The 23,635-nt window shown below is 43.2% G+C and overlaps 1 protein-coding gene across 2 annotated transcripts in view; it reads right to left on the bottom strand.

Annotated features, from left to right (window-relative positions):
- Window positions 1-8,355: 8,355 nt before the first annotated feature.
- Window positions 8,356-23,635, bottom strand: part of Crcp (CGRP receptor component) — a 34,718-nt gene continuing 19,438 nt past the window's right edge. For both annotated transcript variants that reach the window (XM_027948626.2, XM_071605808.1), the window contains 2 exons: window positions 16,239-16,296; window positions 8,356-10,708 (listed from right to left, as the gene is read on the bottom strand). In XM_027948626.2, the coding sequence (XP_027804427.1) occupies window positions 10,559-10,708; window positions 16,239-16,296 (208 nt within the window). In that variant the 3' untranslated portion in view covers window positions 8,356-10,558. The remainder of the gene's footprint in view (window positions 10,709-16,238; window positions 16,297-23,635) is intronic.

The raw sequence follows: 23,635 nt of genomic DNA, 5'->3' as shown, positions 1-23,635 counted from the left end.
TGCTATAGGAGACATCTTGGGACTTACTCATCTTGTATAACTGAAAATCTGTGTACCTCCCTTGCCCCCGTCTGTCAACCACCATCCCACTCTCTGCTCCTGGAAGTCCATTTTAGATTCCTCCTATAAGTTTGGACCTGTTAATTTAAGACCAGCTAAAAATCATTAAGAAAATAATTTGAGACATGAAAACACCACATTAAATGAATTGAGAAAAACTCAGAAATTAGTAAATAAGAAAGAAAAAAAGCAAAAAAAAAAAAACAACAGGAAACAAACACAATAATGTCATAAAGAAATAGGAACGAAAAAATTTAAATTGTGAAGAAATCACAGAAGACAGCAAAATGATTTCAACGCAAATGAAAGAGATAAAGAGGAGTCAAGAAGTGAGACACAGTGGTGCACGCCTATGATCCCAGTGACTCGGAGGCAAGTTCAAGGTCACTTCAGCAACACAGTGAAACCCTGTCTCAAAAAAAAAAAAAAAAAAATTTTAAAGAGCTGGGTTGTAGCTCAGTGGTAGAGCACCCCTGGGTTCAATCCCGAGTACCAAAAAACAAACCCAAGAAGTTTCATTTTTCCTTTTGATAGATAATTCCTATGTATGTACTGGATTGCATCTGCCTGGCCATAGAAAAATGGCCATGTGCCCGGTGATTTCCTCCACAGTCTCCTAAACAGATTGCCTATAATGTGTAGTACAGTCTGGCTCAATGCTTATTCAATACTACAACTGCTTTTTCCCTGAATTTTGTAGAGAGCGATTTTTGCATTGACAGTTTTTAGTTTTAAATATATTTCCTCCAAATATGTACCTGAATACATATTAGAGGGAAAATATCTCATTATAAAAATATCCCATTTGGGGCTGGGGTTGTGGCTCAGTGGTAGAGTGTGTGCCTAGCACATGAGAGGCCCTGGGTTCCATCCTCAGCACCACATGAAAATAAATAAAAGTACTGCGTCCAACTACAACTAAAAAATAAATATTTAAAAAATCCCATTTTATAAATGGAATTGATCTGAACTAAGCAGAACAAGTTAAAAAATAAAAATAAATAAATGGAATAGATTTGATAGAACTAGAGTTGGGATCCCCTGTGACCTAACAGATATAGGCACCGAGAATCAACAACTGCCTTTATCACAGATAGATACACAATACCATCTGTCATCCCAGAGGGATCACACCTGAATAGTACTAGCTTCTGCATTCAAATGCTAAACTGCAAGATAAACTCAAGACAGAGCAACCAGTTTAGTGGTACTGTAAGGAGGCATCAGCAAAGCCCAGGGCTATGGGGAAGCCTACAGACCAAACAGCCTGGGCTCTTCTCTGAGGAATATGAGATAGAGGCTATGCCTGCGATGAAGAGACTTGAAGGTATGTTAAAAAAACAAACTACCAAGAGTAAAGAGAACAATCATAGTAAGGGATGCCCACATGGGCATGAACCAGGCAGGAAACCAAAGAGCATTAGAAAACACTGAAGTATCCTCAGGACCATGGTCTACTCACCCTTCATGCCCACACACTACTCGAGAACCTTCCTGACTCTCCCAGCAGGCTCAGGACTGCATCTGGGACTGGGTAAAAGTAGGGCTCTGGAGCAGCTGGCCGAGCTCTGCTTTTGACCTGGGAGTTGTTAACAAGGATGCTCTCCTTGTAATCCATTGAGCTATGAATTTTAACCCACAATCACAAGCTGTCCGTATCATTCCCTCCTCATGACCCATGTCTTGTATAGAACTTTTTGGTAACTGTGTTTTACTGAGCAATAAAAAAGTTAAGATCATTTCAAGCCAAGTCCTGTCATCACTGCTGTCCCCAATATCCTATGTGGACACACAGCAGATGTGACTCACCTTGAATTGAACAGAAGTGGAATCAGGGGCAGTTTCTGATGAACACAAGAGGGCCAGGCAAGCATCGCTACACATGCAGGGCCATATCTGGCTTAGAGCTGGGTCAGGAACAGATGGTCCTGTCCACAGCAGAGTGGCCCTGCAGCACAAGGTGCTCAGGAAGGATTTCTCAGAGAAGGGCAGGAGCAGCTCTCGAGCTGGAATCTGGGTATTTGAAAAACCAGGTAGTACAAGCAGATGGCACAGTATGCACGAAAGCACGGGCTAGAAAACACTGAAGTATCCTCAGGACCACGGTCTACTCATCCTTCATGCCCATACACTACTCTAGAACCTCCTGACTCCCCCAGCAGGCTCAGGATCTCCATGATGTGCTGCCTTGGTTCCCTCTCATTTGAAACTCTATCCACAGCTGCAACTCACTAGTGAATAGTGAAGATGGTCGTTCAACATCTCTGCTCTCTTCCTGGTGGTTGGCAATCTCCCCAGACAGCCCAAAGCCTGTATGATCAACACATAAGAATCCCTTCAGGAAATGAGTGCATGAGCCCATTGGCTGGCAGGACATAGAGATAAACCCAATTCAGATTCATTTCTTCCTAACAGGCTCCCAACACAAGTCTCTTCCATGATCACAACATATGTGGGGGCTTCTCCCCACTGGCCACCAAGCCACCAGGTCCACAGCAGACACCAGCTGGGTATCCTTTACCACACTTCTGACACAGGGGCTGAGACTGCTCTCTGCTTCCAACACCAGTGGCAAGTCTGGGCCTCTGGAACTTCTGACTAACTGGCTACGAAGTGGGGTTCACATGCCCCCTTTCTGAGTTCAATTAATTTTCTAGAGTGGCTCATAGAACTCCGGCAAACACTTCCCAGTTATTATGTACAGGATGCAGACAAGGACACAAATAACAGTTGCATGAAGAGGCAGGCAGGGAAGGGTCCAGAGTGCAGGAGCTGCCCTCCCAGTACAGTTGGGCGCAGCACTGTCCATTATGTGGACACATTTTGCTCAACATCCTGCTGTCCTCCATGTGCTCAGCTACCCAGATGTTCACTGAGGCCCTTCCTTTGGGCTTCTATGGGATTTCGCCCTGTGTGCATGGCTGAAGCATGGGCGAACCTGCGGAAGCACGATTAGACAATATGGGTGTGATCCACTATGATCAGGCCGAGTAGGGAAATGCAGCAAGGCCTGTGTACACCTTCCTGGCTGCCTGCAAAGTGCTGCTCCCTCCAGAGTAAGGAAAAGGATCCTTCTAAAATGGGGTCTTACTATCTACTATCAGACAAGGCAGGCCAAGAGCTTAAGGCCAGTTCTAAGGGGGAAAGGCTGGGAAAATGATGATTCTAGCTTCTGCAGCATCCCTTGGGGAGAAGGAGCAGGTGAAGGAGGGTAGAAGGCCAGAAACACTGCTTCCTGTGCCCTGAAGTACCTCATGTTACTATATTATAAACAACAGTAATGACGACTCACCTTTAGTATTTCGAAGCTGTTCTGAAAGCTGCTTCAGGAACCAAGTACAAAAGGGCAGATTTATGAGCTAGGAACCACAGATGAAGTATGTGTACACCAGGGAATCAGACGGCTGTGTGAGAAACTGACAAAGCCGGAAGCTTCTGTGAAGACCAGATGCGAGTGACCAAGAATTCCAGGGTTACATGTTCACTTCTTGGATAAGAGAGGTGCAGCTCGAGGGTGGGCGTCATCCGATGGGGCTGGATTATACCCACTTGTTTGTTGTAACTCTGCCCCTTGCCTTCTTTGAATGGCTTCTCCCCAATAACCCAGGTTAGAGGCGTGCTCTCTTTCTTGCCTGCCTTGCCCCCTTGTGGAAGCTGTGCCCAAGGAGTGGTCACTGAACCCCAAAGGGCTGTGTCTGTATCTTTATTTAGCCAAAATTCACTTGGAGTGACCTTGACCACTTTAGTCGTGTGTCGTGACAGAAGGGCACTGACACCCTTGATGAAAACCATCTGTCCTACGTGAGGGCTTTGCTTCTGGGCTCTCCTACCCTGTTCATCTATATATCTGCATTTATGCCAGTATAACTCTATTTTGGTTATTCACTTTGTACTATATTTTGAGATCAATAAGCAATTTTCCAGCCTTTTTAAAAATATCTATTTTTTAGTTGTAGTTGGACACAATACCTTTATTTTTTTTGTATGTGGTACTGAGGATCAAACCCAGGTCCTTGCACATGCTAGGCAAGTGCTCTACCACTGAGCCACAACCCCAGCCCCTACCCTTTCCAACTTTTAAAAAATTAGTTTATTTTAGCTACTCAAGGTCCCTTGAAGTTCCACCTGAAGTTTTAAATGTTTTTCTATTTGCACAAAAAAAAGTCATTGGGGGGCTGGGGTTGTTGCTCAGCGGTAGAGCATTTGCCTAGCTTGGGTGAAGCACTGGGTTCGATCCTCAGCACACCATAAAAATAAAATAAAGGCTTTGTGTCCACCTACAACTAAAAAAAAAAAAAAAAAGCCATTGGGATTTTGATAAGAGTTATGTTGAATATATCAGTCACTTTAGGTAGCACTGACACATCTTCCAATGCATGAACATGGAATGTGGGCTGGGGATGTGCCTCAATGCCAGAGAACTTGCCTAGTTGGAGCGGGAGGCCTTGGGATTTAATCCCCGGCACCACACACACACACAAAGAACGTGGAATGTTTTCCATTGATTTGTATTAATTTCCTTTAGCAAGGTTTTAAAGTCTTTTGTTTTGTTTTTAAGCATTCAAATATTTTTCTTGGTCATTTTGAATCTTAACTATTTTTTAAAGACAGGGTCTTGCTATGCTGCCCAGGCTGTTTCAAACTCCTGGGCTCAACCAACCCCCTCAGACCACAAAATCCCAAGTAGCTGGAACTTTTTTATTTTCAATGTGGTTACAAATGGAATAGTTTTACTGATTTGCAGATTGTTTGTTGTTGGGGTAAGAAAATGCAACTGAAGTTTGTGTTGATTTTATATCCTGTCACCTGCTTTTTCTGAGCTGATATGCCTGTAGGCAGGTTCCCCCTTGTTCTGTTGATGTGGTACATAATGCCTACTGATTCTTACTTGAGGCATCCTTACATCCAGGAATAAATATCATTAAGTCACAGTGCATCACTGTCCTTATACACTAGTGTATTCTCTTGAGGATTCTGCATCAAAATTTGCAAGGGAAATTGGTCTTTAGCTCTCTCTTCTTGAGGTGGTATCATCTAGATTTGGTATTGAGGTTTGTATTGGCCTCACAGTTAGGAAGTGCTTCCCTTCTTCAGCATCTTGGAGGATGCTTGGTAGAATTCATCAGTGAAGCCCAGGAGGGCATTTCTTTAACACAGGGCTTTGATTATAGACTCAGTCATATGCGCGCGTGCACACACACACACACACACACACACCCACACACACACATACACCGTTGTTTATTTACTTTTATGTGGTATTGGGGATTGAACCCAGGGGCTCACTATGCTAGGCAAGTGCTCTACTGCTGAGCCACAGCCCCAACCCCTAGATTCAGTCTTTAAAAGCTGTGGTCTATTGAGATTTTCTTAGCTTTTTCATTTATCTTCTGGTGTTGGGGATTGAGTCAGGGTTAGGGTTAGAGCACACGCTCTACCAGAGCCAAACTCGCATCCCCAAGATTTTTTTCTTTCTTGGCACTTGCCTGGCAGGTTTGCAGGTATTTGCACATTTCGTTCTGGTTGTCAAATTTGCTGATGTACAGCTAGCTGTCCATCATACTTTCTTATAATCCTTAGTCAGTAGCAAGGTCCTCTTTCTGATTTTAGCAATCTGAATTTTCTTTTCACTTAGCCAATCTAGTTAACTGTTCATTTGTTACTCTTCAAAGAACTAAATTTTGATTTTTTTCTTATTCTTATCTAAGTTTTTTAAAAATATTTTTATTGTTGATGGACCTTTATTTATTTACATGTGGTATTGAGAATTGAATCCAGTGCCTCACACATGCTAGCCAAATGCTCTATCACTGAGCCACAATCCTATCTCTTAAGTTTTTCAAAATAATAAAATCTAATTTTTTTCTGTTAGCTTTGGTTTTAACTTGTTCTCTTTTTCCCATTTCCTTAAGGTATCTGTTTAGGTTGCAAATTTGTTTCTTTTTAAAATAGAAGTATTTGCAACTATTCATTTTCATCTGGCACTGCTTTTGCCACAACCCTTAAATTATGGAATGTGATTTCATTGTCTCATTTTCTAATTTCCCTTGTGATTTCTTCTTTGTATCATTGGTTCATAAACCTGTTTAGTTTCCACATAACTGTTAATTTTCCAGTTTAAAAAGTATTTTTAGTTGTAGATGAACACAATACCTTTATTAGGCTTATTTTTATATATTTATGTTGTGTTAGGATCGAACCCTGTGTCTCATGCATGCAAGGCAAGTGCTCTACCATTGAGCTAGAAGCCTTTAATTTTCCAGTTCTTTTGTTACTGATTTCTAGTTTCATTCCATGGCAATCAGAAGAGAGTCTGTATAATTACCATACTTTAAAATTTGTTCTTGGGCTGGGTATGTGGCTGTTGGTACAATGCTTGCCTCGTATGCACAAGGTCCTGGGTTCAATCCCCAGCATAATTAATTAATTAATTAAAAATTTATTCTTATCTGGGCAAATAGCACACAGCTCTGTGGTCCCAGCTACTCAGGAGGCTGAGGAAGGGGAATCACATTTGGAGGTCAGCCTCAGCAACTTGAGGCCCCGTCTCAAAGAATAAAAAGGGCTGGGGGTGTTGCTCAGTGGTAAGTGTCCTGGGTTCAATCTACAGTGCTGCAACAAAGAGTGCATCATCTTGTCTTATCCTGATACATGTTTCCTCCTGGAGAATGTTCCACATGCACTTGGAAAGTGTGTGTGGTATTGTTTTTGAGGGAAATGTCTTCATGTCTGTTAGGCCCGGTCAGTGACGCTGTTGGAGTCCTGAATCTCTTTACCAATCTCACCTCATTGTTCTATTCTGTATTGAAAGGAATACTGAGGTCTCCTATAATTAGGCAATCATTGTTCTCTTCAATTGTCAATTTTAGCCTCATGTATTTGTATGGGCTATTTTTTACAGATGTAAACATATAATTATTGTTAAATATTCTTGCCATGTTGAACCTTTCAATATCTTTTTAAAAAACTATTTACAAAGCATTTTGTTTATTGTAAACTTCTTATTTAAAATTTAGAATATTTTGTCTGATATTAGTATATTCACTTCTGCTCTCTTTTGGTTACTATTTTCAAGAAATATATTTTTTTACCCATTCACTTCCAACCTATTTGTGTGTTAAATCTGAAGTGAATCTCTTGGTGATAGCACATCATTGGATCATGTTTTCTAAATCTATCCCGTCAACTTTTGCCTTTTGATTGGAGAATTTAATCCATTTACATTTAAAGTAAGTGCTGATAGGGAATGACTTATTTTTGCCATTTTTATATGTATTGTTTTTGTTCATTTCCTCCATTACTACCTTCTTTTTTGTTCAGTTAAGTTTGTTACTATGACGTTTTAACTAGCTTCTCATTTCCATTTGTATACATTATAGCTATTTTCTTTGTGGTTACCATGGGCGATTATATATAATATCCTGAAGTTATAACAATCTCTTACATTTCTTGTTGTAGTAAAGCACACATAAAAACTTACCATCCTAGCCATTAAGTGTCTAGTTCAGAGATGTTAAACACATGCCACCTGTTGAGAAACATCACTATCATACCTTTCCATAACTTTTCATTTGGTGAAATTTGAAACTCCACACCAGTAAACAATGTCTCCCCATTCCTTCCTCCCCCAAGTTCTTGGCAACCGCCATGTTAGTTTTTGTTTCTATGATTCTGACTACACTAAGTACCACATGAAGGTGGAATCATACTATTTTCCGGGGCTGGGATTGTGGCTCAGCAGTAGAGTGCTTGCCTAGCACATGTGAGGCTAATAAAGACATTGTGTCCAACTACAACTAAAAAATAATAAATATTTAAAAAAAAATTTTAAATCATAGTGTTTTCCTTATCATGGCTGGCTAACTCAGTATGATGTTCTCATTCCATGTCACAGAATGTAAGAATTTCCCTCTTTCTCAAGTTTAAGTAACATTCCACTGAGCGTGTGTGACACATCTGGCTCACTGGTGCACCCATCAATAGACAGCTAGACTGTTTCACAGGTGTGAACAATGCTGCTGTGAACATGGTTATGACAGATATCTCAAGACTCTGCTCTCAATTCTTTTGCATATACACCAAGAAATGGAATAGGATATGGTGCTTCTCTTTTAAAAATTTTCTGACAAACTGTCATATTGCCTCTCAGAGCAGCTATGCCATTTCACATTGCCACCAGCAGTACACAAAGGTTTCAGTTTCTCCATACTTTTTTGCTATTGTCATTTAAGATTAGCCATTCTAATTGGTGTGAGGTAGTTCTTCCTTATTTGAAGGAGACTTTCAGGTACAAAATTTTCTTGGTTGATAGTTTTTTTATTTCAGTTTCTTAAATACATCATTCCATTGCTTTCTGGAATCCATAGTTTTTTTCCTGTGGAGACAGTTTTGAATAATCTTTTTCTTGCTTTCTGCCCTTTTTTTGTTGGTACTGGTGACTGAAACCAGAGGCACTTTAACACTCAGCTACACCCCCAGTCTTTTTTATTTTTTAAAGACAGGGTCTCAATAAATTGCTGAGGCTGGCGGCATTACAAATACAAGTCTCCTCTTTACTCTGTCCAGCAAACTAAGTAAGAAGACAAAACAAGTCAAGAACAACGAAAGAGATCTACACACATAACATCCAATGACAGCCACTAGGCCAGACACTGGCCTGGTCAGATGCTGCAGTCTTCCAAGCTCCTCCCAGAAGGCAAGAGTGCCTGGGCTGGGTTCAGCCTCCATTCAGGAAAATTCAACTGTCAATTCCAAGAGCAACAAGCAAATGGACATTTTTTTTTTTTTTTTTAAAGACTAAAACAGTCACATAGCCAAAAATTAAAACAGTACAGAAAGATACAAAATGAAAAGCAAGCTCCACTCCCCAGATGTGATCCTGGTTTTCTTATATAAAATGACCTTATTTCTGAAACATTTAACATGGCAGGAATATATACATTAGGGTGTATGTATTTCTTATGCATGTTAGATATGTTCTGATAAAGGTTAAATCTTCCAGAGACTGATTGCTGAGGCTAAATTCAGGCCCCAAATATAGAGACAAAATTTTCTTGAAATCCGATAAAGAATTTAGAACAGATTCAACCTTTTTTGAAAAAATCACATTTTATCCTTTAAGTCATATTTTACTTTTTCAATCTGTAACAATATAAACTCTTGAAGAAAAATGACACCTGCACCTGGATGCTCTGACAGATAATCAATAGCTCCAGATGAAACTCCAGACCTGAAAAGCTTAGCATAAACTCTCCTGGTATACCCAATGCCGCCCATAAGCCATTTCAGTGGATCCTCAGTCTGTGGAGACAGACACAATGCAACTGCTTGCAAGTGGAGTAGAAAGGTCTGAAATGGACTGGGAAATATAAGGGGCAGAGGTAATCCAAGTAACTTTTAAACAAAATGAGTACCAATTTGGAAAATTAATGTTTATGGGCATTTTCTTCCCCAAACAGGGACCTGTGAATGCAAGAAATCAGACTTTAAGCAAGACTCCTAGGATCTAAGGCAATCGCATACTTGGAACAAATAAACTTTCCAAAGAACACTTAAAATGTTTTGACTGTAATTATCTTAATATTTTACATTAAAAAACTGATGCAAACTTGCAATGGAAAGCAAATCCAAACTCTTATTAATCATCTTCTGGTTTATTTTTTCAACCTCCAGTTTTTACATGATCTGTTCACAAAAGAGCTAAATAATTGTGCCCCTTTTAAAGGTGTAAATGACTTGCCCATCATGCAAACAAAGCTCACCTGGTCTCAACAGGCAGTGTGTGGCCCGGGCTGCTGACTCAGTCAGAAAGACAGCCAACACAGTATTCCTGTTGCCACTGTCATACTGTTTAGAGTTTCTACCTTGAATTGGAATGAGTTGGTCTCTAACATTCAAGACTCATTAGTAGGTCAGTAAACAAAGTCTGTTTGGGCAAAAGAAAGGGGCATTTAGAAAACCTCAGAAGGGCAGGCTGGACACAGTCTTATCTCTTTTTCTTATCTCTGCTCTCAAGGAAGTTCCTTTAAGGTGAGCCAACTTTGTGGTTCATTTTAATCTAGAGCCACTATGTGCTGCTCTGGGAGTCTTGAGCCAGCTAATTGTTCTCACAGTTCAGCTCACATCCCAACAGCACACTGAGCTTGGGACTTGGGAAGTTCCTAGGGAAGCAGATGAAATTCATTAAGACAGAGCCCATCAAAGGCAAGAGCATTTTGCCATCTGTGTATACAGACCTCCCACAGCTGTGGCAAAGGCCACAGAGGAAGTATTTCTACCACAGAGAGGTCCAGTCATTGTTCTCCCCTCTTCAGCTCTCTGCCTTGACAACCTCAGCTGCCTCCACCATGTTTCTTCTCCCTGAGGCACAGACATTTCTTTTCAGCTTATTTTTGTGATTTTTTCCCCCCAACTAACCATGAAATTGGGCCTATTGGGATAGAGGGTAAAGTCAAATAAGCAATCCTTTGTATGTCCAGGAAATGGCCACCGGGCTCCTCTATGCTGGGTCCTCTTCGTCCATTGCTGCATCGCTACTGGCATTCTTTGTCTGCTCAGCCTCTGGCCCTGCAGGCAGAATGCTCATGACAGTGTGGAGAAGAGCTTCAATCTGCTCCTCCGTGAGCCGCTCTTCACTCTCTTCCACCATCTGCCCAAGGAAAGAAAGTCTTCATGAGTCACATTGAGCCTAGCCATCCTGCCCCACCCTGCCCAGAGTTCAGCATCAGGGTCCTGAGCCACCTGGTCCCCAGGAGCCTCTTCATCTAGGCTCCAGGGTCGGGCAAAGCCAGGTCAAATCCCAGGACATGTCAGTGCAAATGCTCAAACTGCAACTTGCAGGATCATATTAAAACAAAAACAAACAAAAAAACCTAATCAAGGGCTGAGGTTATAGTTCAGTGGTAGAATGCTTGCCTCACACATGTGAGGCACTGGGTTCAATCCTCAGCACCACATAAAAAAAAAATAAATAAAGGAAAGATATTATGTCCATCTTTTAAAAAAAAAACTCTCAAAAAAACCTAATCATTCTATACTCATCCACTTCCACATACAGATATGAATGTTTTTTTGTGCAAAGAAAATCCACCTCTGGGGAGTGGAACAGCACTTTATAAACACATCTGTACCATGATCAACTGTATCTACAACTCCTTTCTCCTAATTCTTACTAGCACTCAGGAGATCCCTTGGGGGGCCTCCCATGTACCCGGGGATGCACATTGTGCATGAAGACTACTATCTTCTTTTAACCCTCACAGCAATCCTAGCCAGGGGCAGAACTGGAATCTGAAGCCCCGCCCACGCGAGTCTAGTGCCCACCACCTCACACCCTTCACATGATGGTTTGGATCTTGAACTGAATCTGTACACAAAGGGGCCTGGACCATCTGTCACCACACCTTTCTCGACTCCACCTTCCCGACTGAGGGCCTGTTCTATGGTATGTATCACAGCAATCTCTTGAAACCTGGCAACAGGTACCAAAGGAATTCCAGAAAGAAATCCTGGCAGATTTAAGTAAAACAAGGTTTACAGTCCTCAGAGAACCTCTGTCTGACTGTCCTATTTCAAGATGATAGCACAAAAATTAGAGAAGTTACCAGACAAGTCCAAGAGCACACCACTCTCTCCTGACAAAGCAGCCAAACAGCTTCTCCACAACTAGAAAATTGTCCCTGGTATCACAGTGGGAAAGATCCTGAGCAAACCAATAGCGGCTACTTTCCTTCATGCAGTGAAATACAATGACATTTTCTGATGATTCAGTGGCTCAGGAAAATGCAACTTCTTTGCTGATCAAGAACAATCCTCAAAAATACATATTTTCCAAATATTTGGTTTTTAGTAGTATGAACACCATACCTTTATTTTATTTATATGGTACTGAGGATGGAACCCAGTGCCTCTCATGTGCTAGGCAAGTGCTCTGCCACTGAGTCACAACCCCAGCCCATTCTTTATTTATTTTTATTGCATTGGAAATTGAACCCAGAGTGCTTTACTACTGAGCTACATCCCCAGCTCTTTTTATTTTTTAATTTCGAGAAAGGGTGTGATTTTCCCAGGCTGGCCTTGAACTTGCGATCTTCCTGCCTCAGTAGCTAGAATTACAGGTGTGTTCCACCATGCCCAGTTCAAAAATGCATTTTTAAAATTAGACATGCAAAATTAGGTCCTGTGACAGCAGTAATCAAATATAGACTCCCCCAAAGAATGAGGGAAGCAGGGAGACACACAATTTGATTATTTATTTTACAACAAAAAAATGTCTCCAGGTGTAAAGCCATTGGTCTGGACAGCTGAGAAAGAGCCTCCCAATAGTTTACAGTGCTTCCCTGTGTAGGAAGCCCTCCTCCAATCACAGATACCAGTGTTTCTCCAAAGCCTGGCACACAGTCAGGACATGGGAGTTTTTTCTAAGAAAAACTTCACCTGGGCTCAACAAGTAGGAGTGAGGTCTTCTGGTGCTAAATGGCAGCTCAGTAGAATGCCATGGCCTCCACAGGAGGTTAATCATTTTCCTCTCTCAAAGATGCTATACACAGACTATAGCCCACTGGTTTGAAAGTCTGGCTATGTGTCCTCTGGGGGCCTTCTTCTTTAGAAAACCAGAGAGGCCACCTTCTTCCATCCTCGTCTCTGGCTTGGCACATGCAACTCTGATCAGGTGTCACCTAGCTGTGTTTATCAGCAAAATGGCAAACCTGGCAAGAGCAGAAGCTTCTGCCAGCACGCAAACCCCAGGGGTCATCAGAGTCAGAAAACCTTTTTTTTTCCAGTCCAAGATTCCCAGTCACAAGAAGAAATCCTAAGCTGCATTGAGCTAAATAAAATATACACAAAGAAGTTTTAGAAAGAAATGTATTAACAGCTCTTGGATCAGTGGAATAAGTGACAGCTACACCATGCCTCACCTTTTCCTTCCAACACAGAGAAACAGAGCCTGAATAAGGAAGCACAAAGCAGCACACTAATATTCTCTGATACCAAGGGTTTCCAGTTGTTCAGAATATAAAGGCAAATTAAGTTAGCTATCCAAAGTACTGGCAGATGGGTCATGACAAATTTTTATTACATACAATGATTATATTAATCCCCAGGGTCTGTCCAACTGGGCTGGGACTCCAAACATGGCTGTTTCTCATTTTAAGGTGCCAAGCCTAATGCATTCCTTTCCTCAAAACAAGTGAAACCCTTTCTGAGTGCCAACATGACACCTCTAGTGGAAAAGACTGCACTGACCACACGTGACAGCCTGTAGTTACAATGGAGGCTCAGCAAAGACGCAGCACAGGGTGCTATGAAGCATGAACAGCCTGGGTGAAGATGCGGGCTTGTCCCCAGGGTATCATCACGTACACACAAATATTCCAAAACGAAAAACACTGTGGTCCCAAGCATCTTAGACAAGGGACGCCCAACCTGTGGCCCCAACAGTCACTTCTCGCTATGTTAACAACAGCTGACTACCTTCTCTGACTGCAGCTTTCTCCAAGGTAAAACCAAAGCAAAGAGAAGGTGCATCAGTGTCTCTAAGCCGGGCAGGGAGTGCTAGAAGCCATGAGACAGCCCCACTTCCCACAGACCCAGCCACAGGCAGTCACCAGAATGTCAAAGCCACTGTCAAGGCACAACCAGACCAGTGAGTCTCAGCTTCCAAGATGCCTGCTCCCAACCCAATACCAACAAGCACTGGGAGCCAGGATACTTTCTGGACTAAGGAAGAACCCATAGTGCTGAGTTCAACACAGAGAAAGTCTCCAGTCCTTGCATTTCCACTGTGAATGCCTCCCTTCTCATCCTTTTGTAGTGAGGAAATGTGGCTAGAGGCCCTGGCAAATGACCTGCTACCTTCTGCAGCTAGACCCTAGGATGGGAGGAATCTGGCTATGTAACGGTCCGACTGCTCAGAAAGAGTTTTGATCAAGGCCTACCTCTCTGAGGAAGGGAGAAGAGACTTTCTTCTCTCCAGCTGTGTCAGCTGACTTCAGGTGTCAACTTGACTGTACCAAGAACACCTAGAGGACTGGCAAGGCACTGCTCTGAGGGTGCTCCTGGAAGACTGGTGTGTGAGCTAGAGGGGAAAATCCACCTTTGAGGTCAGTAAGCACCATCTAGCTGGCTGGGGACGCCATGGACTCTCCCTCCTGAAGCTGGGACAGTCTTCTCCTATCCTTGGACATTAGAACTCCAGGTCCTGTGGTCTCTGAACTTCAAGACTCACGCCAGCAGCCCCTGAATTCTCAGCCTTCAGTCTCCGAGTCACCTGATCAGCTTCCCTGGTTCTGAGGCCTTCATATATGGACTGAGCCACGTTGCTGGTACCCCAGATCTGTGAAACTTCTAGGCCTCCATAATCACATGACCCACTCTCCAAATCCTTTCATCTCTCTCTCCAGAACCCTGATTAATACACAGGACAAAAGTACACGGCTTGGAGGAACCAAGGGGAGGTTCTGAATGAGACCTAATGGGCCACACTCCAAACCTCTGGGCTAAGTGGAGAGAACACTGTCCCTTCCTACACAAGGGTGAGGGCACTAAGTCCAGCTAATCTGACCAACAAATGACAGAACTTTCTATGGACTCTGGGATGAGGTCATGCTGTCCTCCTCTTCTCCATCTGTCCTCAGCCTGAGTACCATGTGCTGCTGGTTAAAGCTGGAGGAGACAGGACATGTGATCTGTGACCCTGAGGGGCAGGGATTAGTTTCTTACTGTTTTGTTTTTTTCTGTCCTGTAAATTGAATCTCCCAACAGTCTAAAGTATCAGAATAATGAGGATACTTTAAAAAAATTACCTCTATTTAGCCTAAAGGCCAATTCATCCAGAAAGGCATGCTAATGGAAGGAATTTTTCTAATTTATTTTTGGGCACATGTTGAAGAACAGAAACAACTCTGGGAAGACAATGAGGGTTTTAGTCAAAATTCTGAAGAAAAACTGCAACAAGAGAATCCAGAGAACATAGGTTTTTTTATTTATTTTTTTTTTTTAAATCATTTTCTTGCATATTTTTCTATGGAGAATTTCACAAAAAGCTGAGTATTCCTATAAAAGTAACTTTGGAAATGGCTTTATTCTTTTTTTGGAGGGGAGGGTACCAGGGATTGAACTCAGGGGCACTCAACCACTGAGCCACATCCCCAGCCCTATTTTGTATTTTATTTAGAGACAGGGTCTCACTGAGTTGCTTAGCTTTTGCTGAGGCTGGCTTTGAATTTATAATCCTCTTTCCTCAGCCTCCTAAGCCACTGGGATTATAGGCATGCGTCACCCGCCCCGCAGAAATGGCTTTACTGCTGTTGTATTAACTCTCTAGACTGAAGTTTTTTTTAATGATGGTCAGAGACTCTGCTCAGTACCTGTAGCTTACTGAAGCACACTGCCACGCCCAGAAGGAAGCTGCTTCGGTGTACCAGCAGATCAGTCACTCCTTTATCACTGGACCTCATTCTCACGGTCTCCTCATACCACCTCAGGGCTCCCAATCTGGCTGCCCTCCCCAGTTCTAAAGCAAATTCCCAATGTGGAATTTACAAATGCTGGCTCCACCAAATAGCTCTGTGCAGAGAAATGCAATCACACTTGTGGCTTAAAAGATGATCTATGATCATGGCACAGAGGAAGGAATTGCAGGGGACCACATAGGAGGCAGGGAGAACGGGGGAGGACAACTGCAAGAGGAGGGCTAAGAAACAATAACAGAAATCAATGCCGTGAAGCAGGGAGAGAAGAAAGAACAGGCAGGTGGGAGGTGGGAGCAACAGCAGAGGGGACTCACTGAATGTGAGATGAGGGGAGAGATGACTTCCAGGTATCTGGCTGAAGAGATGAGGCCAGGAGAGAGGATGAGTGTGTGGGAAAACATACACATGCACCACTAACCAGGAAAGGAGGGACAGGGGAAGATAACCTCCACTAGGCAGAGAAACAATGGCCAGAATGGCCCAGAACATGACAGCAAAGAGCTGCCAAACTCCACGGGAGAAATCAAACCTCCTCCAATTCCTGCACTTTCCCTGAGTCTATTCTAACTAGGATCAAACTGGTGAGGTCGCTTTTCTCTTACAAAACGGGGACTGGGCAGACTCTTCAAAACAACTGCAGTTCCTGCTTAGCCCTTCCAGATTCCAGACCCAGAAAACACTCTGGAGCCCAAGATTCTCACTCACCAGCTGGATCTCAACAGCAGTCACAGGCCTGTGATTCAGCAGCTGCAGCTTTTCAGCCCTGTCAGGAGAAAGCACAGAGCATTTAGACTCTTATACCCTGGGCTTGGTCAGACATGAACTGAGACACACTCTAAGGAGGCCCCCTGTTGGCTCAGCTGTAAAATGAGAGAAGGGTACAGGAAAGTGCAGCATAGGTGTGTTCCAGGGCCCTAAAAGGCAGAGAGAAGGGATGGCAAGAAATGGAGTGACAGGAAAGGTATGGTTTTAAAAACCACATTTGACATAGTAAGCTTCATCTAGAAAACGTGAAGAAAATAGTACTTTCTTAATCCAATTTAAAGAAAATAAACAAATACATTGGTTGGTCATTACTTAGAGATGGTTGAAAATATCTTTTTGAGAATAAGACAAAATGTTACTAAGATTTGATCTGCTATCTTAGGAAAAAAACACAATAACAACAACAACAACAACAAAAGTACTATAAAGGGACAGAAATTAATACACAAAATTATAAAGAGGTTATATTATATGAAAATTTCCAAAATAAAAATTTCAGAAAAGGGTGAAAGAGAACATGTCTCTTCTGTCACAAAGGCACACACAGCTACTGCTGGTGGGGTTGAAAAGGTGAAAGGGCTTCAAAAGAAAGGGGACTTTAATTGCCACCCCTGTGCAGGAATAATTTCTAAAGTTCCCCCTCTCCAACTCTGGAGATTCAGACCCATCTTGCGATTCAGTTTGGCAAGGTTCACTGCACTCAGACACACTGTGAGTGAGAAGACAAGTCGTCACTCCTGCAGCTACGTGCTGGGAGAAGCAGTGCAAGTCACTCAGTGTCCTGTTTCCAGTCCACCACGGGTGAAACAGGGTTGGTAACAGAGCTTAGCACTTAGTAGAGGGTCATGAGGGCTGATAATCTCCTACTGAGTGTGTCAGCAGCAATCGTCTATTGCTTGTTTCCACGTGGCTATCACATTTAACCCTTGGACTCAACTGAGGCCGAGACAGGAAATAACCTGTCCACAGCTACACAGCTAGTACAGGAAGAGCTGGGCTCTGCACCAAAGCTCAAGCTCTGGACCTCTGACTCTCGCAGAAATGTGACAACATGGGAAAGTGTTCATCAAGAGGCCGTCCCACAACAGTGCTTCTGTAAATGGTGGCCATTCCTAAGGCAGCTGTAGCCTGCTCTCCTCCTCTTAATCCCTTACTGACTGTAGACTCAAAAAGGGGACCTCACAAAACAGATGACCTTTGCACGGGGCCCTGAAGGATTTTCTAGGCTAAAGAGATGGAAGAGCAAGAACAAAGGTGAATACCCAGAACAGTAAAAGTTTTCAGAGTTTTAGGCTGCTAGGAATGTACGAGACTGAGGCTGGACGCTACTTTGTAGAACTGAGCGGCAAAAAGGAAAGGAACACCGCACTCTGGCTGGTGCTGGCAGCAGTTCCAGGACAAATGCAGAAACCACTGGAAGACTCCCAGGTGAGAAGGTGAGGTTGTGAACCCTGCAGCAGCAGCAGGAGGAATGGCAGTGAGAACCTGACACACAAAATGCTCCTGGTCACCCTCAGGAAGAATCATCCGGATCTGCCACCTGCCTAGCAAGAGTGAGGATGAGGCAGGGTAAAGGAAGCAGGAGAGTCGAGGTTAGCCTCAATGCTTGGGAAAAAAATTATTTAAAACTGCGTTTGCAGAAGTTTAATGACTATTATGAATAAGTGTCTGTCAAAGAGTTTATCAAATCTGGTCTAGAATTAACTAAAAAAAAAGACCAGATCTAGACATGCAAAGAAAGTTAATAAGTGAAACCACACTGTGACCCAAAACCAACTGTGGAGCACATGAAGACCCAGGGCAGAGCAGCACAGAACACCTCCACTTCAGGGCCAGGAGAGAAGACAACCTGGGGTGGTGTCAGGGAAGCCCAGAGAGGACCTATCAAGACAGAGGGATCACCAGCAATGTTAAGTGCTGCAGGGAAGTAAGGAGGTTAATAGTGAAGAAGTCACTGAATTTGCCCAAAGAGGTCACTGGCGGTCTGTGTAAGCAGTTCACTGGTATCAGTGGTGTTGACAACTGGGTTGTAGGGACTGAAGAATGACTGTGGGCTGGTGCTCCACCAAGATCACAGGAACATGGAGAGGGGCTCTGAAAGGTGTGACTGCTTTCTGGACCACCTCTAGGGAAGCACAAGTGAAGCGACCCCGGGAGGGCTGGGAGTGAAGGACAACATGGACCAGATGCTGCAGAGAATCTGGTGAGGTGAGGCCCCGAGAGAAGACCAGAGGCAGTGCTGAAGGCCCAGGTGAGATGGAATCTGAGCCCTTGTGCAAAACAAAACTATGGTGGCTTTTCTGAATTTCTTGTTTTGCAACCACACAACAGTATGGATTTAAAAAAAAAAAAAAAAGAATAGGAACAGAAAAAAGGTATAGCGGAACAAAAGAGTATCTCCTCTCCTAATCAGCCAAAGCAGCAGAACGCAGTTCCAACTGTCCTTATTCTGCCAGGCTCTGAACTCCTGGAAAAGCTCAATGCCACACTCTGAAAGACCCCCAACTCTGGGCCAACCAAGGAAATTCCTGTCCCATACCACAAAGCCGTGCACTGCTGGAGTAAAACCACAGACCTGCGTGCTACAGGCTCAGAAGAAACTCTCCCACCATCTCTATAGCCTTCTCAGTTCACTCAGTTATCTCCAGTCTATTCTGACTGTGCCGTTTGACTCTGCTGACCAGTCTCTCCCCAGAATCCCACAGTGCCACTCTTCCCCAGTTCTCCCTCTCCCTGGGTTCCTCTTCTCTTGCTTGTCTCTGTCATCCCACAATGCACCCTGCACCTTCTGACCCTCCCCCCAAGTTCCTCACCCACACCTCACAATCTCAACAGCTACTACAGTTCGTGCCCCCAAAATCCAATGTCTTCAAGGTACATGAAGAGAGCCACACCTCCGTGCTGACAGCACATCTCCACTCAGACCCTCTGAGCTGGACATGTCCCTGGGTGACCCGACAGACCAACAGCCCTCTGTACTCCTCATATGGGTGAAGAGCCAAACACCCAGGCTTGAAGACTGGAGACCAGATGTCTCCAACTCTTCCCTCTCACCCACTCCCAAGGCAAACATGACTGACTGTATCTCTTTTTTTTTTTTTGGTACCAGGGATTGAATCCAGGAGTACTTAACCACTGGGTCACATCCCCATAGCTTTTTATATTTAATTTAAAGACAAGGTCTTGCTAAGTTGCTTAGGGCCTTGCTAAATTGCTGAGGCTGGTTCCAAATTTGTCATCTTCCTGCCTCAGCCTCCCACTCCACTGGGATTATACGCATGTGCCACTGTGCCCAGGATTGATGGTATCTATTTTAAGATGTCTGAGGGCTCCTAACCATTTTTAAAGGCCACTTTGACCTATTGGTTGTAGGACAAAGGCATCTGTCAAAAGACGACTGCCACTTTTTCTATCTATCTTTTACAAGGCATAAACAAGCTGGTGTGCCACTGCCTATAATCCCCTGAGGCAGGAGGATCACAAGTTCAAAGCCAGCCTCAGCAACTTAGCGAGACCATCTCAAAATAAAAAATAAAAAGGGCTGGCTGGGGCTGGGGTTGTAGCTCCGTGGTACAGTGCTCGTGTAGCACATGCAAGGCCCTGGGTTTGATCCTCTGCACCACATAAAAATAAATAAATAAAATAAAGGCACTGTGTCCAACTACACCTAAAAAAAATAAATATTAAAAAAAAAGATAAATAAAAAGAGCTGAGGATTGGCTGGGGTTGTGGTTCAGAGGTAGAGCACTTATCTATCATGTGCGAGGCTCTGGTTTCAATTCTCAGCACCACACATAAATTAGCAAATAAAATAAAGGCTGGGGATGTGGCTCAGTGGTTAAGCAACCCTGAGTTCAATCCCCAGTACCTAAATAAATAAATGGCAAACAGCATCACCCCAGTATCCTGCATATAGCCCTCCTCTCCCTACATGTCTTGGTATGAACCCTGATGGCCACCTGAAATCTGGTCTCAGCCGGTCTCTATGCCATAGCGCTCTACTCTCCCTAAGAGCGCATATCCCATTTACCCAAACTTCCCACACTGGAAGAAGTCACCCAGCTACCTTCTGAGTCCATGTCTTACTCAGCTCGGGGTACTCCCCCTGCTGAGGAAACATTTCCTCACCTGCATCTGGTTGGCTTCTTTATAATAAAGCTACTGCCACTTCTTCCAAACAAAATAAGCTCAAATTCTGACCCTGCAATATCTCTTCACTGTGTCCCCACTACCACTGAACTCTTTTTTTTTTCCACACAATACCTTTATTTTTTATTTTTAATATTCATGCGGTGCCAGGGATCGAACCCAGTGCTTCACACATGGTAGGCAACTGAGCCACATCCCCAGTCCCTGCACTGACTCTTCACTGTATAAAGTACTCATCTTTGCATTCCCAGTAACAAAGACAAAGTTGGCATGAGAAAAATAAAACCTGAAGGATAAAGAAAGCTATGGAATGTGACTTCCAGAATTCATGGAAGAAGACTAGTCTAGAACTTTGTGAAGACATGGGACAGGGATCCATGCTCTAAAAGCAGATAGGGTAATCAGACTCTATATACTAGGGAAACTTAACCATCTACCCATTTACTCCTGAGTTTTTCTGGTCCTAGAGGTATATGTCCCAAATGTGGTATCAAGTCCTAGAGTAGTCTGAGCACAGGATTCCTTTTAGGGGTTCTAATGTTCTTTACAGACTAAGTAAGCTGGGCTGTAAAGGAAAGTCCTCTCTGATCCTGGCAGACATCACTATCTCAGAATGAGAGCTGGACTATAAACCAGGCGACAGTCCCTTGAGGACGAAATGCCTCAAGCAAAAAGTAAAAAGGTTAAAGAAACAAATGTTCTGGGAGGGGAAGTAACACACTGTAGAAAAAAATTACGTGAAACATATTATCAAAGGGATTTTGAGTTAAGTTCCAACCCTATCATTTTGCTGAATAACACTATGAAGCCATATGAAACATGGTTCCTCTGCTACCCTCAAGGACTCTAGCAGTGGAGAGATTTAAGAAAATTAATGGAGCCCCAGCTACACTAATAGAACCAGGTCTGTTATGGGTACATTTTGGATCTCCTTTCCCTGAGCCAATGGTAAAAAAACAAAACTTATTTGGGATACTCAGATACAAAAATTAAAGGGAACTTCAGCAATTCCTATTATAAATGGAATTCCGCTCTTAAACTGCATTGACTAGCACAAGATGGTATAAGTCTTGATGGTACTGGGTAAGCAGCCCCTGGGTCACTAGGCACTGGGGCCAGGAGCCAGGACCTAGCCATGAAGAAAAAAGTCTGCTGGCTCCCTCTCCTGTATTGTGCAACCCTGATTGCAGCTTCTGCTCTAGTAGTCAGAGGGCCAATTTATTATTTATTATTGTTGTGTTATTATTATTTGCAATGCTAGGGATTGAACCCAGGGCATGTTAGGCAAGTACTCTACCACTGAAACCATCCTGAGCCCTATAGGACCAATTTAATAAAAGGCAGAGATTAAAAGGCCACAAAGGACTTTATAAATCCTCAGTTTGGGGTTCAAATGGAAAACAGAGCTAAAATTAATCCTCCAAACTTACGCAGATTGCAGTCAAGGATCACTTTTCAGGGTTATTTCTATCTGCAGCTTTCTTGAACCGTAGCCACATCCATATTTAGTGAAAAAGATGGAAGATTAGGAAGCTAAACACAGCCAGACAATTAGCTGAGAAAAAACAACAACAAAAAACCCTTAAAAATCAACCATTAAGATTTCTATTGTGTAAAAAAAAGACTTCTACTACAAAGTGAGTGCTATTCTGTGGTGCATGCCAGCGATCCCAGCTATTCAGGAGACTGAGACAGGAGGATCTTGAGTTCAAGGTCAGTCTGGGCAATTTAAGCAAGACCCTGTGGAAAGGGAAAGGAGGGGTAGGGATGGGGGGGCAACGGAGAAAAAATGGCTGGAGATGTGGGTCAATGGTGAAGTGCTTACCTAGTATATATATGCAAGGCCCTGGGTTCAATCTCCAGTACTGACAAAAAAAATTTGTAGACAAGATGATATAAGCCCACTAAGGCCTGTCTCTCCACTGATTACAGTGAAAATCTCTGGACAGAATATAAAAGCAATAGCCTGAGGACTCTGTAAAGCAAGCCAAAGCAGGTGGATTGAGGGAAACAACAGATAAAGAACAACTGGGGAGAGTATGGAAATGAATTTCTTACCCACACTCCTCTTAGATCCTTGGACCTAGGGTGGCTCACAAGTAGTTAAGAAAACTTCAAGAGAAATCCGGTGTGAAAATCCAGATGAATTTCCTAACTCAAGGGCAACTCCCCAGCAGAGAAACAGCAGCAGGAAGAGACCTTCAGGTGCAAAGTGCCCCGTTTCCCTTTCTTTGCTCTCTCCCTGCTGCACCCCAAGGGCAGCCCCAATGACAACCACACCAGCAGAGAAAACACACTGCCACTGAGCAAATCAAACCGTCATGCAAAATAAGACCCAAAACAGCCCAGACTTCAGAAACTGAGCAGATGCGGCAATCCTTGCCCTTGGAAGGTAGATTGGCCTGAGGTCTGAGCCTAAGTGGGCTGACTGCTCACTCCAACAGGAAGAATAACATCGACCAGAGGCTTAACAGAAGTCAGAGACTCAACTACTTAAATATAATATTTTAAATGCCCAGGACACTACTTAAAATTATCCCAACCAGGAAGATGTGACTCATTCTCGCACATGTGAAGCACTGGGTTCGATCCTCAGCGCCACATAAAAATAAAGATATCGTGTCCATGTATAACTAAAAACATTTTTAAAAAAAATGAGTTGGGGGGCTGGGGATGTGGCTCAAGTGGTAGCGCGCTTGCCTGGCATGCGTGCGGCCCGCGTTCGATCCTCAGCACCACATACAAACAAAGATGTTGTGTCCACCGAAAACTAAAAAATAAATATTAAAAATTCATTCTCTCTCTCAAAAAAAAAAAAAAAAAGAGTTGGGTGCCTGTAATCCTAGCCACTTGGGAGGCTGAAGCAGGAGGATCATGACTTAGCAAGACGCTCAGCAACTTAACAAGACCCTGCCTCAAATAAATAAATAAATAAATAGATAGATAGATAGATAGATAGATAGATAGGACCGAGGGCACAGCTCAGTGGTAAAGCACTGCTGGGCTCAATCCTTAGTACAAACAAATAAATAAATACGGGGTTATCTTTTTTTGGTACTGGGGATTGAACCCAGGGGTACTTAACAACTGAGCCCCAGCCCCAGCCCCTTTTTTGTATTTATGTAGGGTCTCGCTAAGTTCCTTAGGAATTCAATAACTTGCTGAGGCTGGCTTTGAACTTTGAGATT

This window comes from Marmota flaviventris, chromosome 19 (assembly GCF_047511675.1).
Source record: "Marmota flaviventris isolate mMarFla1 chromosome 19, mMarFla1.hap1, whole genome shotgun sequence".
NCBI classification, from domain to species: Eukaryota; Metazoa; Chordata; class Mammalia; order Rodentia; family Sciuridae; genus Marmota; species Marmota flaviventris.
This window is presented reverse-complemented; position numbering and strand designations above follow the sequence as displayed.